Source organism: Phycodurus eques, chromosome 2 (assembly GCF_024500275.1).
Source record: "Phycodurus eques isolate BA_2022a chromosome 2, UOR_Pequ_1.1, whole genome shotgun sequence".
Classification (NCBI taxonomy): domain Eukaryota; kingdom Metazoa; phylum Chordata; class Actinopteri; order Syngnathiformes; family Syngnathidae; genus Phycodurus; species Phycodurus eques.
Genome location: NC_084526.1, coordinates 23170243 through 23189556, shown reverse-complemented (window position 1 = coordinate 23189556; position 19314 = coordinate 23170243). Strand labels below are relative to the sequence as shown.

The 19314-nt window shown below is 40.7% G+C and overlaps 1 protein-coding gene across 2 annotated transcripts in view; it reads right to left on the bottom strand.

The window, feature by feature from the left end:
- Positions 1 to 19314, bottom strand: part of cdh8 (cadherin 8) — a 186734-nt gene that overhangs the window by 109887 nt on the left and 57533 nt on the right. For both annotated transcript variants that reach the window (XM_061669995.1, XM_061669996.1), the window contains exon 2: positions 18679 to 18973. In XM_061669995.1, coding sequence (XP_061525979.1) covers positions 18679 to 18973 — 295 coding nt within the window. The remainder of the gene's footprint in view (positions 1 to 18678; positions 18974 to 19314) is intronic.

Here is a 19314-nt window from a genome sequence, read left to right as displayed (position 1 = left end):
CACATCCCGAAAGCCTCCTTTGCACAATATAATCTTATATTATAGTGTTGCACTGAGGCGAATGGTCATTAATTTTAACGCAGTTAAGACACACTTTTGTTTGCCATTGCCGTTGGGCACAAGAACGTCTATGTGTGCGTTTTTCGTCGTTGTTTTCCCTGCTTCTTTGTTGGTTTTCGCCACTTCTTCTTAGGGGTCGGCAGACTGTAGACATCGAAACTGGGAACCGAAATTTATAAATTTGAACAAATCTGTGAGAACCGGAACGTTAGTCGCGGTTCGAATCGGTTCTCGATTCTCGGTGCCCAACCCTAACGAGCACACACATGCACACACACAGAATGTGTGTGTGTGTGTGTGTGTGTGTGTATGTGTATATATATATATATATATATATATATATATATATATATAAAAATGTGTGTATAGTGCACAGGAGGCACAGGAGGCGACGTGCCCAAGGAGGGAGGTATCGACCCCCACCGCAGGCCCCAAAGTCAGCTGGAGACCCCACACAACCCGAACGAGAGAGGAGTGACAACATGGCAGGGCGCCCCAGGGAAAGGAAACAAGAGGACACATGCCCGAGGGGCAGCAGCCTGGCCCACAGACCCTGACCCGGAGACCAAGATGAGGCCCCAGGAATGGGGCCAGCGGTCGCATCCCTGGCACCCAGGGATCGAGTGCTGATCTGGGAGCGTTTTCAGTACAATGAGTGCATATTTTGAAAAGCCCATTTTATGCATACTATATGTGATATCTACAGAGTACTTTAAACTGGATTAGCTGTATATTACTGTTTTTTGTCATTGAGATTGTATTTCTGCAGATTTGTGCCCAGTATTCATTGTCAGTAGACACTGAGGGGTCTTTTTTCCCATTTTACAATTGGAACGTGTATTGTATTAGTAGTTGAGATTAATTTGTATACTTTTCAAAGGATTTTTTGTTTTGTTTTTGTTTCACACTCCACTATTTTCTTAACACAAATGGGTGGTTGTAGAGTATTCACTCATGTTGGGACTCTTTTAATGATTGCTGTTTTTACATTATAGTATTGAAGGAATTTACCACCTCTAATTTGAAATTCTTGGAATACGCTTTTACATTAGTGATGTAGGCAGTCAATTCCACTTTGTTGCCATGTGCTGCAGTAAAGGGTTATTTTGTTAATCTCAAAATTGGGATTGTGCCAGATTGGGGAGGAATGATATGGTGCTGACTGAGATTATGTAGTTTCTAGACTTTTCCACCAAACTGATAAAGTGGCTGCAATAATCTGATTCTTGAAACACTTGTGGCTTTTGAGACTTGTGCTGATAAATGAGAGGTCTGAGAGTTTGGTGCTATTGCAGTCGATCTGTTCTAGTTCCAGCCAAGATTGTTGTTCAGCATTTGGATGTAACCATTTAATGAGGCCAAGCTAAGTAATAGTGTTTGAAGTTGGGTGCGTCAAGTCCCCCTTCTGTTTTATCTTTTTAAAGGGTATATGGGCTAATTCTATTTTTAGTATTTTTAGAATAAAAAATTAAAATGGCAGATTATAGCATTTGGAACCATTTTAATGTGAGTTTGAAAGGGATCATTGAAAATAAATAGTTAATTTGAGGTAATGTTTTTATTTTTACCATAGGTATACGCTCTACAAGTGAGCTATGTAGGCTGTTCCAACGTTTTAAGTCTCCAAACATTTTTTTTTTCCAGGAGAGGAACTTGATTTAGATTTAACTGGTTGCTGAGGCAAAAACTGAGGCATGGGAGGAGTTCGGTAAGGCCATGGAGAAAGACTTCCAGACCGCTTTCAAGGAAATTCTGGTCCACAATCCGGTGTCTCAGGAAGGGGAAGCAGTGCACCATCAACACTGTGTATAGTGGGGATGGGCACTGCTGACCTCGACTTGGGACGTTGTGAGTCGGTGGGGAGAATACTTCGAAGACCTCCTCAATTCCACTGATACGCCTTCCCATGAGGAAGCAGAGTCTGGGTCTCTGAGGTGGGCTCGCCTATCTCTGGAGTTTAGTCACTGAGGTGGTTAAAAAGCTCCTCGGTGGCAAGGCCAAGGGGATGAATGAGATTTGCTCAGAGTTCCTAAATGCTCTGGGTATTGTGGGGCTGTCCTGGTTGACCCGCCTCTGCAACATCGAATGGACGTCGGGGACAGTGCCTCTGGATTGGCAAACTGGGGTGGTGGTCCCCCACCAGAGTATGTGTTTCAACTGCAGGGGGATCACACTCCTCAGCCTCCCTGGTTAGGAGGCTGAGGAGTGTGGGGGACCTCCTCTCCCTGGAGAGGAGGGTCCATCGGGAAGTCGAATCTCGGATTCCAAAGGAGCAATGCGGTTTTTGTCCTGGGCGTGGAAGAGTGGACCAGCACTACACCCTTGGCAGGATCCTCAAGGGAGCATGGCAATTCGCCCAACCACTCTACATGTGTTTTGTGGACTTGGAGAAGGCGTTTGATCGTGTCCCTCGGGGAGTCCTGTGGGGGGTGCTTCGGGAGCATGGGCTCTCCCTACCCTGGGACTGTTAATGTTTGGACCAACCTCTGGTACAACCAGTGCCAGAGGTTGGTCCAAATTGCTGGCAGTTAATTCAGACTCATTTCCGGTTAGGGTTAGACTCTGCCAAGGCTGGCCTTTGTCACAGATTCTGTTCATTACTTTTATGGACAGGATTTCAAGGTGCAGCCGAGGCATAGACGGGGTCCGATTTGATGGCCTCAGTATTGTATCTCTGCTTTTTGCAGATGATGTGGTTCTGTTGGCTTCGTCAAGCCGTGATCTCCAACTCTCATTGGAGCGATTCGCAGCCGAGTGTGAAGTGGCTGGGATGAAAATCAGCACCTCTAAATCTGAGAACATGGTCCTTAGTCGGAAAAGGGTGGAGTGCCCTCTCCAGGTCGGGGATGAGATCCTGCCCCAAGTGGAGGAGTTCAAGTATCTTGCGGTCTTGTTCTCGAGTGAGGGATGAAGAAGCTCTCAATTTATCTGTCGATCTACGTTTCTACCCTCACCTATGGTCACGAGCTGTGGCTTGTGAGCTCAGAGTAGAGCCGCTGCTCCTCCGCATTGAGAGGATCCAGATGAGGTGACTGGAGCATCTGATTAGGATGCCTCCCGGATGCCTCTCTGGTGAGGTGTTCCGGGCACGTAACACCGGGATGTGACCTTGGGGACGACCCATGACACGCTGGACAGACTACGTCTCTCGGCTGGCCTGGGAACGCCTCGGGATCCCCCCAGAACAGCTGGATAAAGTGGCAGGGGAGAGGGAAGTCTGGGCGTACCTGCTAAAGCTCCTGCCCCTGCGACCCGACCTCAGATAAGCGGAAGAAAATGGATGGATGGATGGAAGTTTTGCTGAGATATTAAATGCCTAGATATTTGATGTTCCCTGTAGGAATAGGATAGTTGGGGTTTTGTTTCTCAGGATTCCATGAGATAGTCATTATAGGGAGCATTGTTGATTTTGACCGAATTATATCAATACCTATGATCTTCCTCCTATTCATTATTGCTAATGGCAGGGCGCAACAACGGTCCTCCGCTTTTGCCATAAATTAGAAATAAAAATGAAAATTTCCTCACAGGATTATAAAATAAGTACTGCAATAGCATGTACTGTACATACAGAATGCAAGGTTTGAAACATTATACAATGTCTGAATGAATTGTCTATTGCTACAGGTATGTACTGTATGTACAGGCTGTTTACCAGCTGTGAACTTGCTCAAACTAAGACGTAATAACATGTAAAAGAAAGAACATTCAGAAAGATGTCAAAGAAAAACAGGTTATCCGGTCATTAAATAAGCAGAAAATAAAGTAGAAAAAAATACTTTTCTTACATCTGTCTTATTTTACATAATTACAAATTCAATTTAAAAACTATAACATCCTGCGCCACACCTAAAAATGGTTAATATCATCACCTGCTACCGTGGGTGACCTAAGTTCAAGACCCCGACCGGACCATCCGTCAACATCCCCCGGACTCACGGCTCTGGTGTCCTTGAGCAAGACACTGATACCCTGAACTGCTCCCCGGGCGCTTCAGCTGCCCACTGCTCCAGTGTGTTCCACTAACAAGTGTGTGTGTTCACTGTGATGGGTAAAATGCAGAGAAAAAATGTCCTACGCATGCATGTTCATGACAATAAAGGTGATTCTTCTTCACAAAGCAGGCCTCAAACCCAACATGTACTTCACTGAGGAACCAGGGTGCATTCATTTCCACTAACATGGCCCTCTTTCCACTTTCATAACATCCATGATGGAGTCTGTCCTGAGCTCCAGCATCAAAGGTAAACACGTTAAGGTGCTTCCATCATTAACGCTGGGATCATAAATAAAAATGTAATCTTCTCCCAGCAGCAGCAGCGGTGGCACCAGGTGGCTTGTTGAATCTTTGACAGCGGCAGCGGGGATGTTTTCGTGTGAGTTGGAAGAAATCACTTTAAAGTTGCTCCACATAGCAAACGGCATCACTCGACAGCAGCAGGGGGTCTAATGAATGTTACATTGTGAGAATTAGGTTCGTCCCAATGTACCCATGTCTGAGAATGAGCTAAAAATGACTGAAAAAGTTTCTATAGAATAAAAAACTCCTGAGCTGCCGTGGAAACATTACCGTAATAAACACAAACAAATGCTAACTTTTGTCTTTCTAGTTCTTTTCCTTGGAAGAAAGAGGAAAAATTGCATAGGGAGGATGCACAGAAGCACAGAGCAGCTGCTGTCACACTTCAAGATCAATCAAATCAAGATCGAGCCACCTCATTATCACAAACATCCGATTGTGCAAAATAAGCCACATGCTGCTTCATCAATTCTAAAGGGATGATTCTGATCCATTTTTCACAGGATGCCTTTAAATAGCGGTGCACCATCACTGTCTGGATGGTGAACAGGACCACATGTAATGACATTTAAATTGAAGCATAACAGCTTAAATATTTTCTTCTTAAGAAAGTACAACACCATTAGTCTATTTTCCTTTTCGGAAAAAAAAAGATGCAGACAAGTGCAACAGTAAAAGTTTGAACAGTCAGAATTCTGATGCCATAAAACAAAAACAGCACGTTTCGGTACATGTTGGCAAACTTGCATGGCTCTCCTCATTTACGAAAACACTTTTTTCCCTCTCATTTACTTTCTACAAGCACGGCATATTTGGGGTCTTGACTAAGTAAAGCGTGGTGAGAAAAGAAGAAACACGGTTTCAGGCGCCCGGTCGAGGATCTTATGGAAATCACTTTGAGGGGCTTCATTACTTCTTGCTCTCCCTCAAGGGAAGGTGTGAGGGTTAATGTTGGTTGAGAGACAAACAGCAAATTTAGCTTCATACGTTGACTAACACACAAAAGGAACATCCTAGAGGATGCTTGTAAGACAGTTGAAAAATTTCCACGCAGACCGTGTTCGGTAGGGGACAGGAAGTAGAACTGCCTTTTGCACTTGCATCACGTCTACTTTGTAAACCAAAACAGTACAGCTCAGCCTTTGGCCCGTGAGCATCATAACTAGCAATATGTTTGATTGATTAATTGATTGTTTATTGAGCATATAAACACATAACAGAGTTATTTGTAATAATAAAAAAGACAACATAAGAAATCAAAATTTGCTTTTGGTATAACGTTAAACCCTGTAACGCATTTGAAACGACTGTTCAAACTGTTACTGGATTGTCCGTTTCTTAAAAATGAGATGAATTCTTTGATGCTTCATTTTCGTAAATAAAAAATTATTAAGTCGTTACATTACCTATACATAATTAGATTTATATTTCATTGTATAAACCAGTATTTAGTTTCATTTATTGGATAATTTACTGCTAGCAATTTAATGTGTATATCCGAGATGTATTATATATACTTTTTTTTTTTAATGATATCTGACAAAAATGTGGGGACAACGTTAACATCTAACAGTTGCTTTTTTATCCAGCAATGTCAAACTTGCATTAAAAACATTGTTTATTAATTTAGCCCTATTCATTTTTAATGATTCTACAATCCTGACCAAAAATGGAAGCTTCCAAGTCGTTATAAAGTTAGTATTTGCTTTGCGTTACAACCCTATTGGTTTCGATTGAGATCCAAGTAGGTGAGCTTTTTATTTTACAAGTCACAAGGTGCAAATGACTTACATTAAGCTATATAGTTTTCATAAACAAGAGCTATGGCAGTGATTGTTTTTGTTTTGTTTGTTTTTACCTGCTTCCTCCTGAATAAATATAAATAAAATATAGCTTCTGCGAAGGTGCCAAATCAGACCGTTGACACATCATCTGGAGTAGCTACAGGCAAGAGCAGAGAAGACAAATGGCCAAGCAGAATAGAAAAAATAAAAAGCAAGCGTCTGGGTTGCTGACAGGTGACACGTATGGCGGATCACACAATTGGATACGGCACTGGCGGACTCATAAATATGAAGCTGCACAACAACGCATGTAAGGTGAGATGGATACGAGTAGATACAGTATATGGGACAGCATGAAAATGTCATATACCGATTATGGAGAGCAAATTGATCTTTTATCACAGTATTATCACCGATATTGTTCAAAGAAATATGTCTGGGATTTGTTGATGGGAGTGCTACATCTCAAAACATTAGGTAGACAGTCTTAAGAGAAGCAAAGCAATAATGTTCAAAATATTACCCATAAATATCTAAAAATTCTAAAATGTTTGACATAAAACTATCCATCCATTTTCTGAGCCGCTTCTCCTCACTACGGTCACGGGCGTGCTGTCATTGGGCAGGAGGCGGGGTACACCCCGAACTGGTTGCCAGCCAATTGCAGGGCACATACAAACAAACAACCATTCGCACTCACATTCACACCTACGGGCAATTTAGAGTCTCCAATTAATGCATGTTTTTGGTATGTGTGAGGAAACCGCAGTGCCCGGAGAAAACCCACGCAGGCACGGGTAGAACATGCAAACTCCACACAGGCGGGGCCGGGGATTGAACCCGGGTCCTCAGAACTGTGAGGCTGACGCTCTAACCAGTCGCCCACCGTGCCGCTGACATAAAACTACCAGACTAAAAACTGGAAAAAAAATTATTTGAAAAAATGGAAGAAAAATACAAAGAAAAGTGAAAAAATACAGAAAATGTAAAAATATTTAAAAAATTACACAAATAGAAAAAAAATAAAACAAAGGAAAAAAGTATAAGAATATAACACATTTACCAAAAAAATAAATATCAGATACAAGATACACAAATAATCAAAGAAAAATTTAGTAATAAATGAAAACAAAATGAATTTTAGAAAAACATATTACTATAATATTAGGGGACAAATACAGGAACCATAGAAAACTAAAATGTATTCAGTTCATAATACAAGAGTAAAATTAGTTAAATCACAAAATGGTGAAAAGCAAGACAGGGAAAACAAGAAATATTTTTGATTCATGAAAAAGCATCAGTAAACAATAATTTCAAGCCAGATGTGAAAGTAACGATAGTTTGAGCAGATCTCAGGTGTACAGTAAGCATTTTAAAAGCTATTCTTTGACTTACAGGATGCCAGTGCACTGAAAAAAACAGTCCTTTGAATGTACTTAATTCGAACATGTACATCAGTTGCAGATGATTGAAATATGGTATACTTATGTAATTAAAAAAATATATAATAAATTCCCGCCCCCTCGAAAATTACATCAATCTACTACATTTTAATCATGTGCAATCGATGTACATGATCAAATCAAATACCTTGAAAGGACTATATTTTGTTTCAGTTTGTAGAGATTTTAGGACAAGTATGATAAGGTCCAGGTCCTTGAGCAGCAACTGGATCAGTGGCCATATATATGATAAACAACATTGTTTTCGTTGTTTGCGGAAAACATTTTGTTTTTTTTCCCAGGCCAAATTCTGTCTAATATAAATTTATTGCTTTGGCGCCATCTTTTGGCATTTTAGTGCCATCAAACTGTGTCAAGTGAGGGGAGTAGCTTCATGTAGGCATGCCATAATTCTGTATCCTTTGTTGCCATCTTGTGGCATGTATGGGCAATTACAAACCTGTTTTTGTGTGTGTGTGTGTGTGTGTGTGGGGGGACAACAATTACGCTATCATTGGCAGGAGCAAGTTCCTATTCCATGCGAAGAGTGGGGGAACAGTGTGGTAAGATCTACTGAAAATGAATGTGTAAACCAGCTCCTTGTGTCTTTTTTGGACAGAAGAGCTTTGATTCCTGAGATGTCATTCAGGTGGTAATAAGCAAACAGCTTTCAAGCCATTTCTTCCCTGGGTACGGGAGTACGGGTATGACAATTTTTTTCACCCTAACCGAGTTGTGGGCTCTGAGGCCTGGCCGAGCTGCATTCATAGACTCTAGCACACAAAGGCCACTAAGTCCAAGCTTTTGGCCCAGTTCTATTCCTCTAAACCCACCAATGCCAGCCATCACTCAACCCCCCTGGCTGGTCAGATGTGCCTCTGCCCAGCTGCCCACTGTGTTAAAGGGCCAGGGGCCTCCTGCCACCGACTTCATCTGCCAAGCTGCCACACTAAAGTCAAGGACCAGAAGCCACACTTGATTTTTATAACTTCTTTATTTGTGTGACCCGGAAACACTGCAAGATTATCATTATAAATTAAAGTGCATTTAATAATCCCTAACTTCCCGAGATATGATCATCACTTCCTGCATGGAAAGATAATACTTTTCAAAAGAACATCTGGGCCAAGTAGAGCGTGAAATGCCCTTTAAAATGGCTTTCCTCTCTTTCCATGGATCTAAAAGATACAGTCCCCTCCAAAGGTATTGGAACAGCAAGGTCTTTTCCTTTGTTTTTGTTTTATACTAAAGACATTTGGGTTTCGGATCAAAAGATGAATATGAGACAAAAGTTCAGAAGTCCATCTTTTATTTCATGGTATTTACATTTTGATGTGTTAAACAACTCAGGACAGAGCAACTTTTGTTTGAACCCACCCACTTTTCAAGTGAGCAAAAGTATTGGAACAGACATTATTAAATTAACTTAAAGGCAATAACATTTTAATATTTGGTGGCATAACCCTTACTTGCAATAAGTGCATCAAGCCTGCGACCCATTGCCTTTACCAGACTGTTGCATTCGTCATTTGAAATGCTTTTCCAGGCCTTTACTGCAGCTTCTTTTAGTTCTCGTTTTCTTCTGGGGGTTTCTCCCTTTGGTCTCCTCTTCATAAGGTAAAATGAATGCTCTATTGTGTTACGTTTCGGGGATTGACTTGGGCAGCCTGACCTTACACCTTTTCTCCCTGATGGAGTCCTTTGTTGTGTTTCGCAGTGTGTTTTGAGTCATTGTCTTGTTGCATAATGAAGCTTGGATGCATTTTTCTGTAAATTGCCAGACAAAATGGTTTTGTAGACTTCAGAATTCATTCTGCTGCTACCATCATGAGCTACATCATCAATAAAGACTAGTGAGCCTGTTCCAGAAGCAGCCATGCAAGCCCAGGCCATGACATTACCTCCACCATGCTTCACAGATGAGCTTCTGTGTTTTGGATCTTAAGCAGATCCTTTCTTTTTGCATACTTTGGCCTTTCCGTCACTTTGGTAGCGGTTAATCTTGGTCCAATCAGTCCATACAACTTTGCTCAAAAACGTTTGTGGCTCATCGCTGTACTTCTTTGCAAAATGCAATTCCAATTATTTTTGCTGATGAGTGGTTTGCATCTTATCAGTATGGCCTGTATATTTCCTCTCTCAAAAGTCTTCTTCGAACAGTGGATTGTGATACCTGCACCCCTGCCCTATGGAGGTTGGCAGTGATGTCACTAAAAGTCTTTGGGTGTTTCGTCACAGCTCTCACAATGTTTCTCCCATCAACTGCTGTTGATACAATTGGCCGACCTGTTCGATGTCTGTTGCTCAGTACACCAGCAGTTTGTGTCTTTTTCAGGACATTCCAAATTGTTATATTAGTTTTGCCCAATGTGTCTGCACGAGCTCGGATCGATTTTCCATGTTCTCTCAGCTTCAAAATGGTTTGCTTTTCTCCCTTAGACAGCTCTCTGGTCTTCATGTTGCAAATCTTTAAGCACTCAATCTAAAAGGCAACACCTGAGCAACTGCAAACACCCATCAGTCACATATTCCAATACCTTTGCTCACTTGAAAAGTGGGTGGCTTCAAACAAAAGGTGCTCTGCCCTGCGTTGTTTAACACATCTAGATGTAAGTACTATGAATTAAAAGCTGGAATTCTGAACTTTTGTCTCATAGTCATCCTTTGATTTGAAACCCAAATGTCTGCAGTATACAACAAAAACAAAGGAATTGATCTTGTCGTTCCAATACTTTTGGAGGGGACTGTAAATAGATGGTGGGAGACGATCACAATGCATTCTTATAATAAGGTCAATGAATGGCAATTTTGGGGCTTTTCCCTTGCTTCAAACAAATTCGCAGACATGTTCACACTGGTGAAACAAATGTAATAATAATAAACATGTGGTCGTGAGTGTGGGCGTGGCCCCCGAAAATGTACACAGTAATGCCCCCAAGAATTTATTGAAAATTTAGCACTGGACACATAAGAAAACGTCTTCAGAAGACATTTAAAAGGACACAGGAAGTGTTTCATTATGGTTTTCAAGAGACCATTTTCTTGTAATTCCAGTTGTCCTTTAAAAAAATATTTTGTAAGATTGCACCCAAATTTGAAAGACAGATCCTAGTTTAATAATTTTGAGTTTTCGTTAACTGTCAATTTATAGAATCTATTTTATCATGGCCTGATACTGTCAGAAGGGTTTTAGAGATCCATTAGTGACCCTTAATAGCTTCATGCAATTTTGCAATTCTTTACTGTAGGCAATCTGAGAGCTGTCTTGTTTGACACGTTTCAAATCAAGCAATGGTTCTTGACAATAAAAAAAATCGAAACAGGTATGTTTCTTATAGGACAGGTCAGCTTTAACCAAATTCTCTAATCTCATCAAATTGATTGGACTCTTAGTAAGCTCTTTAAGAAGTCATTGGCCTTGGATTCACATATGTTTTTTCCATGATGTGTCCAGTAAAAACATAATTGTTTGCGTGGTATTATAAGTAGACTGTGTTTATTTAATTTGTGACATAGATGAAGAACATATCTCATTTATGATTAATTCATGGGGAAATCCAAGTAATAAATATTCCAAAGGATCTGCACACCTTTTCTTTCATCTGTAGATGGGAAATGGGAGCTCATTTCCTTCCGTCTCGCCCGTGATGAAATTTGCTGGTTTGCGTGGTGACAAGCCTTAGCGTAATCAAAAACATAATTACGCCGCAGAACGTTTCCCCTGCCATGCTTTCCGTAACGAGTCTGAAAATGCAAATCAGCTCCAGGTAATCTATTACTCAGTTCCAACGGACATATTTTGGGCGCCGCTCCCCGCTTACAGGTGATCAAGTGGCAAGTATTTTTTCCCCATCTGGCTGCACCAGCCTGTTTATTAACTGCCGCGATAATGACACACCTAAGGTCCATCCCTCACATCAGCTGCGTGCTGGAACTTTGTGTGTTTCTACAGCAATTTAGCGAAAGGGAAAGAAGGGTCGGGCCACCTCCTGATTAAACCTCGCTCGGGCTGACTTTGTCGTTTTCAACGGTGTTCCGCCCTGCTGTTAGCTGCTGGAGAACTTTGGCGCCCGCCGACGTCGGCATATGGCTGCGACACTCGCATGCCGGGAGAAATTCGTCAGCTTGTAAACTGCCTTAAAGTCGAAGACCCCATTACAAGGAAAAAACAGGGCAGGCTAATCCTGTGAGATCTGTGCAATCCATGCAAATTAATTAATATTCTAATTATGCTTAAGCCTTCACAAATCGAGAAAAGTGAGTGCTTTTAATTAAACGCTGTGCCATGATGAACACACTTGTTGTGATTAGGGACGATATTACAGAGCTTTGTCGAGGTGAAAAATACTTCATATTAAAAAAAAAAATCATACAAAAACAAGAGTTGAAAATTAAAATAATTAGAAAACATTAAAAGAAGGAAATGTCTTTGTTTTAGTCGGTAAAAACACAAAAATAATCAATCATACAAAAACTGAATGAGGTTAACGCACTATATACTGTATTTGTACTAACTATTTATTCAAACCGAGACCTTAACACATCGCTATCACTTTTATTGCACATGCACAACGCAGCAGTTTCTAAGATCACCATTATACTAATGGGAGTGGCACAAGTCAAACCTTTAGGGACACTTGCACAATCTAACGAGAAGCAAAATAATAATGCTCAAAATATTACCTAAAAATATGAAAAAATAATTTATACAAAAAAATCTACAATTAGAAATGGTAGCGTAGGTACCAAGTATTAGGAAGAAAAATATAAGAAAAAAACAAATATTGGGGAAAAGTACATTGAATGAAAAATTACAAAATATGGTCGAAAATAATACAATATAAAATGAAAAACATTGTAGACATGACACGTATGTTTGTGAAAAACAAAAACATATTAGACTAAATACACAAAAGTAAGAAAAAACATGGCATTTTGTAAACAAAACCAAATGCATTAGAATACAAAATATTAGATAAAAATTACAAAAATATTACACAGATGAAACCCAGAAATACTTGGCAACAATGCAATAAGATGGAAAAAAATATTGATAAAATAAAAAAATATTAGACTTAAAATATAGCCTAATACTGGGGGGAAAAAAAAGTCACATTTAATAATGGAATGTGTTGAAAAACAATAAGTAGTCCTGCGCTGAACGATAATAAACAGCATAATACTGCATACAGTACAAGGGCCATACGTTTTCATACATGCTCTTTTTTACGCTTAAGACAACATAAAATATATATTTTTTTTAAATCAGTCTTGAACACAGCATTTGCTTCCACAAACCCAATACAGCACGTGAGGGCAGGTGTGTAACCAAAGCTCGTTCCCATCTGCAGTTTGCAGCTTCCACATCGGCGGGGATGAGGAGGAACAAAAGAGCGAGCAAAGAGTGTGTGTTAACACAAAACATCGGTGAACTGATACTCCGTATCCCTCTCTGAGGGTTCTTTTTTGAGGCAAAGTCGTTCTTGACAGAACTCTGCGACTCTACGTCTGGGACTAATGCATAAGAAATGGAAATCGGCATCTCTTTGTTGACTGTTGTTCCCTTTTGTCACAGCTGATTAATTAAACATTCAGGAAGGCTCAGTTGTTTGCTTGAAAGGCTTCTCGCTCTCCAAACGACGACTTTGCTGCCACTAAGTTTTCCTCAAATGCTCGGGGTACAAAAAAACAAAGCAATAGCGCATCTTAATGGGACTGAGCATATAATGCTTGGCTATCAACCTCTTCCCTAGGCTACATACCAGAACAACCAAAAATGTTCCTCACTGTAGACTTTGTAGATCAACAGAATTGCGCACATTTTTTTTTCCTGGTCATGTGACATTTGCCACACTTTGCTAGGCGGAATTTATAAGGTAAAAATCATTAAAACTTTGGCAAACAACGTTGGGGAACTTGAGGCAGTGCTCCACTGCAACATAAAGCAGAGAAAGGACAGCAAGAGGTGTTTATGATGAAATATTCACCCGCTTGCAGGCACCATTTTGGTGATCCCTGATATCGAACAATCTGGGTAAACTTAAACTGAGAACTTTTTAAAAGCGTTAAAGGTTTGGGAAAAATTCAGTCCACACAGCCACTTTTAGTTGGCAACATGAAATTTGGTTGGCATTTCTCTGCTGTATGAGAAATGCCACAGAGAGTTGACAGCTAGAAAATGTAAGAAAAGAAAACAACACCAAGACCGGCACTTACAAGTATATCAATTGTGCTATTTAATGACTAAAGGAAAAAAAAAAGTCCACCAAAGTTAGTGTTCCTAGATTTTAAGTTTAGATATGAACAACATCTAACTTGACAGATGGACGACGCTAAATTGCCCTTTTTTTGTCATTTGGTCTTTAGGTTAAAATTTACATTTTGAAGGGGTCATGGGCATGAACCCCAGTATTGGCTCAATAGCGCCTCCTGGAACTATTACAAAAACTTGTGAAGAACTCATGAATGTAAAAAACAAATATTGTTTTTTCTGGCGGATCTGTTTGGCCATTTCCCTGCTTGCCCATAATACAAAAAGCCACCGAGTGCCTATAAAGTCCACAGGAAGAATGGAGAGCAAGTGAAGTGGCTGCTGATGAAGTCAAGCTCATCTCTGCAGCGTCTCCATGCCTAGCAGCATTAGAATGTAATTATGGTGCAGCACTAACGAGATGCCGCCACCATCGCAGACAATGCGGAGCTCGCCGCCACGCTCCCCGCTGTGCGCGAAGCCACCTGTGTCGAACAATCAGACATCTAATCTGGACCGTAAAAAAGGCTGCCTCTCGCTTCCCCGACGACGCCACATCGGCTGTCAGTTCCACTCCAGACCTCATCAGCGTGGCGGCGGCCAGGCATCAAGCGTATCCGCTTGCTATCAGCCAGACAAACTGACTACAACGCTTGGCTTTTATCTGTCGAGCACTGCAGCCATATAGAAAATCCCCCCTCAATGAATGTCACCCCCCCCCCCCCCCCCCGTTGCCCCCCCCCCCCCTCCAACCACGCAGGAAGCGCTCATCCCCGGCGCCGGATGAGATATGTGACACGGGCCGGCAAGGTGGCCATGTTTCCTGTACGCTGAGGAGCATGGGGGTTAATGGGAAATGAAGGAGAAAGACCTTTTGTTCTTCTTTCTAAAAGGCGCGCTCGGATAAGACGTGACTTTTCTCTGACTTTCATTTTCCCCGCCATGGCGGCCATTTTAATTGCCACGCAACAATAGACTGAAGTCGAGGGCGACGGTAAGGAGGAACGCCTTTGAGGTTGGTTAGGTAGCGAGGTTGGTTAATGAATAGGGGTTATTAGGCATTTATATGTGCATTAATTAGCCATTTGGAGGGCTTTCCCATATTCACTGGAATTGTTTCTAAATTCCGCCCCTGATGCCAGTTTCACTAACATGAAATTTGGTAAATAGGTCTATCTTGGGTGGACCCAGAAACAAGTCTCATGACATGCCTGAAAAGACACAGGTAGCCTGCCATTTTAGGGTCATTTTGGCCTCACTCAAAAATTTGCCTAGTTGCGCTGCTAGTGTGTTTTCAAAATTCAGCTCCTGAGGCCATTTTGACTTGGCAACATTAAATTTGTTAGGCATGTCTTTCATGAATAGACCCACAAAAAAGTCTCAAGAACCCATGTCAAAAAAGACACCGTAAATCCGCCATTTGTTTGGAAGCAAGACATTGTGTAATCTGCACTTTTTCCTTCGCAGAGTTCATGAAGTTCAGCTGTTGTGGTTTTGCAGAAGGCAGCCTAACATAAGGAGGCTCAAACAAGGAAATACGACACTTGGTGTCGGTGTCCTCGCTCGACTCGCCCATTGTCAAAGCTGTATAACGACGCTCTGATCTCGTTCTGAAGGAGACCCCCCGCCGCTCGGGGTCCGTGTGGCAACAGACTGAAACACTAACGGGGGGCTTTTGCCAGTCTCATATATGCATTAGAATTGTGTGATCACACCAATGCGCTCCTTTGAATGCATGACCGTGAATGAGAATATGAATCTATGAATATATTAGCATTGAGTGAGACGAGGATGCCCAGCTTGCAGCCCTGCGAGAACGTGAACTTGTGGCAAATAGCATCCATCAGTGACCCAGTTTGGGGGGGAGATGCGCAACTCATACCAAACATTCTGGGAGATGCCGACACACACGCAGGTATTTTACAAACATAAATATTTGTGGCGTAGAATATTTTTATGCCAAAGCAACTGGGGGCGCTTTTAACCACCACCAAACATTTAGCCGACCAGAAGCTTGAAGAAATTCATTTGCAGGAAAAGGAATATGAACAATGATTGGGGTAAGTAATTAATAACCCTATAACATCAAACATATCATATAAAATACAAGAATTTTGGAGCTCTTTATATCATGAGTGTAATAATTGTTTTTTTTCCTGAAAAGCCTGACGTATTAGATCAGATCCTTGCAATGCACAGATAATCCACTAGACCACAGTCATTCCCCAAGCAGATGGCTTTCACCTGACCCTGCAAGATTGCTACATTTGAGAAATGAGAGACATCTTATTTCGAAGAATTACTTTGTCGAATTTAAAGAGGTTGAGGTAAGAAAAAGTTGAAACATTTTACTGAAACATCAATGCAAAGAGTTACTGCATTACTGGCAATGTGAAATTAGTCAATATTTTAGTGTTTTAGTAAAACCGTGTTAACAATTTCTATAAAATATGAGACAGCAGGTGTATAATGACAAGTAACTCTAAACTAACCAATCGTTATTTTATTATTGTTTCGCATTTAACATATAATGAAGTATTTAGATTTTTCAACTAAGCTAAGAAAATTTTTAAATTACGTTATTTGGAACATTACAGAAAAAAGTAGGCATGCAACTTGCTGTACTATTATGACTGATCACTAGTTGTGTGTTGCTGTGGTATATTTGTTGGTAAATTCCTTTTGCTTACAGATTTTCACGAAAAAAATATCAAAAATTGTGGAAAAAAACCACTCACAATGACCTATTTTGTGTGTGTGTGTGTGTGTGTGTGTGTATTTAGATGGCAAACAAGCAAAAATACAGCATTGACGATGCTTTGAAAATTATTATGATGGGAATTCAAGTGATACTGAGCAGCTATGGGAAGATGATGATGATGAGGAGGAGGAGGAATGGACCCCTACTGCAAAGACTGGAGAAAGCACAGAGACTAGTGATGATGAGGGGGATCCACAGGTCCTAGACTAGGACACACCAGAACCAAAAGATGCAACACAAAAGCAGCCGGCAAGGGGCAAAGTGAAAAGGAAGTAGTATCACTGGAAAAGAAAACAATTTGAAACTCGACTTTGAAGATAGGCTTGATTGGACACCGTACATATATTTCAAAGACTTTGTGATTGAGGAAATGCAACAGGAAATTGCAGGGGAAACAAACTTATATAGCGTGCAAAAACATGGAAACTCAGTGAACACAAATGATAAAGAAATTGACCAAATTCTGGAAATGTTTCACAATTGTAATAATATATTCATAATAACACACTTCGCTGCCATATTGTTATTAATCCTATTATTATTATTATTATCATTATTCAAACACATTGACGGCTTGAGAAGTCGAATAGCCATGTTAACTGGGAAGGCTGGCAGTGAATGAGTTAAGACATTTTTATTTTAACATTTTTCAATGTTGATAAAAGGCCAAAAATGCAGAGAAGGTGACACACATATATACATTATATTGTGTGGCCTTCTTACTGTCTTGCAGTCCTTGGCCCCGCCTCCTCGTGCAAGGAGCGAATTGCAATATTTCCACTAAAGAAACCCACACCACTTCATCATCCATAAAACATTACATCCTGTTTTTTTTTTCTCTCATCCTTCCATAAATATCTAATTAGTGTGCGCTCCAGCGTATATATCACATGACTCACTGAACACATGACAATGCAATAAAAAAGGGTCGCATTTTGGCACTTTTTTTTTGCTTGCCAGGCTGCTGGCTGGATATGCTGATGTCTTAAAAAGTTCTGGGGATTTTTTTTTTAAATCACTAATAACTTTCTTCACTATGTTTGATACAGCAGCACTGCTTTAGCACTACTCAGGTAACACATAAAAAGAATGTCACTTTAATAGCATCCTGAAGCACGGATTCTCAGTTATTATTTGGCATTTTTTAAACTTCCTATTGATCTTTAAACAACCCCAAATACATGTTTCTGGATTGTGAGAGGTTGAGTACAGGATAGCCCAGACGCAAGTGCAGGACGAACATACAAACTCCACAAAGTATGAAGGCTGCAGTCGAGATTTGTTCCCCAAACCTTAGTCCACCGTGATCCTGTGAAGCGGATGACAGTGGTGCCATGAGATAGGAATTTAATTTGTTCCGTTACCATGCTGCTATCTCACACTCGTATATCAAATCATCTTTGCCCATTGAAATGAATGAAAATGGCATTAATCCATTCCAGCTGCCAAAAAAACCCAACAAAAATTTGTTGTAATGCGTTTTATAATGAGAAAAATGGCATTCTATAATATTTAACTCTATGTGAACAATATTGTAATACCATAAATAGAATGTACAGAATTAAACAGTTGGTTCATTATGATTAATTAATTTGGGCTCCTTCTGGTGTGTACAACTTGGCCACCACAGGGCAGTAATTATAATACAGTCATGCAGCAAAAGAAGAGTTTCACTCAACTACTGTAAGTGACTCACTAAAGTGCAGTGATATTAGTCGTTTGTAATATATGCTTGTGAAGTCTTCTTGTGGAATCATGGAACTTAATGGAACTGGCACAGAAACTACGATTATAAGAGGTTTTTTTTTATTTTTTTTTTACTAAAGAATAAGAGGATAGGTTCCACAAGAAAAAAAAACGCAAATAGGTGAATTCACGAATAGCGAACCACTAATAGGAGGAGATTACTGTAACGGAAAAGCCAATTACAGTAACCAAAATCATGTATTTACTTTATTTATTTTGTCCTCATTTAATAATCATTCGCCCCAATTCTCTTACAAATAGTCACGTCCCGGTGCTCTTGTGCTCATTATTTTGATGCTGCGGCCGCACATTAGACCGCGATTGTCACTCACCGACCGCCGACATCTCGGCAACGGCCGCCCGATAAGGACCCTCGATGAACTGCGGTGGATTGTCGTTGATATCTTGCACTTTGATGATGAACTCGGACGGCGGCTCCAGCGGCTCGTCAGTGTCGGCGTTAATGACCTGAGCCGTGAGGGTGTACTCGGCCTTCTCCTCGCGGTCTAGCCTCTTCATGGCATGGATGTCGCCCGTCAGCTCATTGATGGCGAAAATGGTGCCGGCCCCCTCGCCGGCCAGCACGTACTTAATGCGCTTGCCACCGACATCCAAGTCCGTGTGGAGCTGTAAGAGAGAGGAAAACGGATGTTAAAAGATGACGTCCTCAGCCAACAGTAGGTTATTAGGTTCATTAAAGACTAAAATGTCTTAGATGTTCAAAAAAAAAAAAACAAGCTAGGTGCTTTGAAGACTGTCTTGTCTTATGCTTACAAACCAAAAAAAAAAATCCTAAATTGCGAAGTTTCTTTGAAGACCAAGACTACTTCTTACATCAAGTAAAACCTAAAAAAAAAATACTCCAGTAGCATAACAGTGTTCATCAAAAAAGAAGAATATAAAAGTATATTTAATATTTTAAGCCACTGTAACATGAACACTGCTCTCTAATATGGAAAAATTTGAAA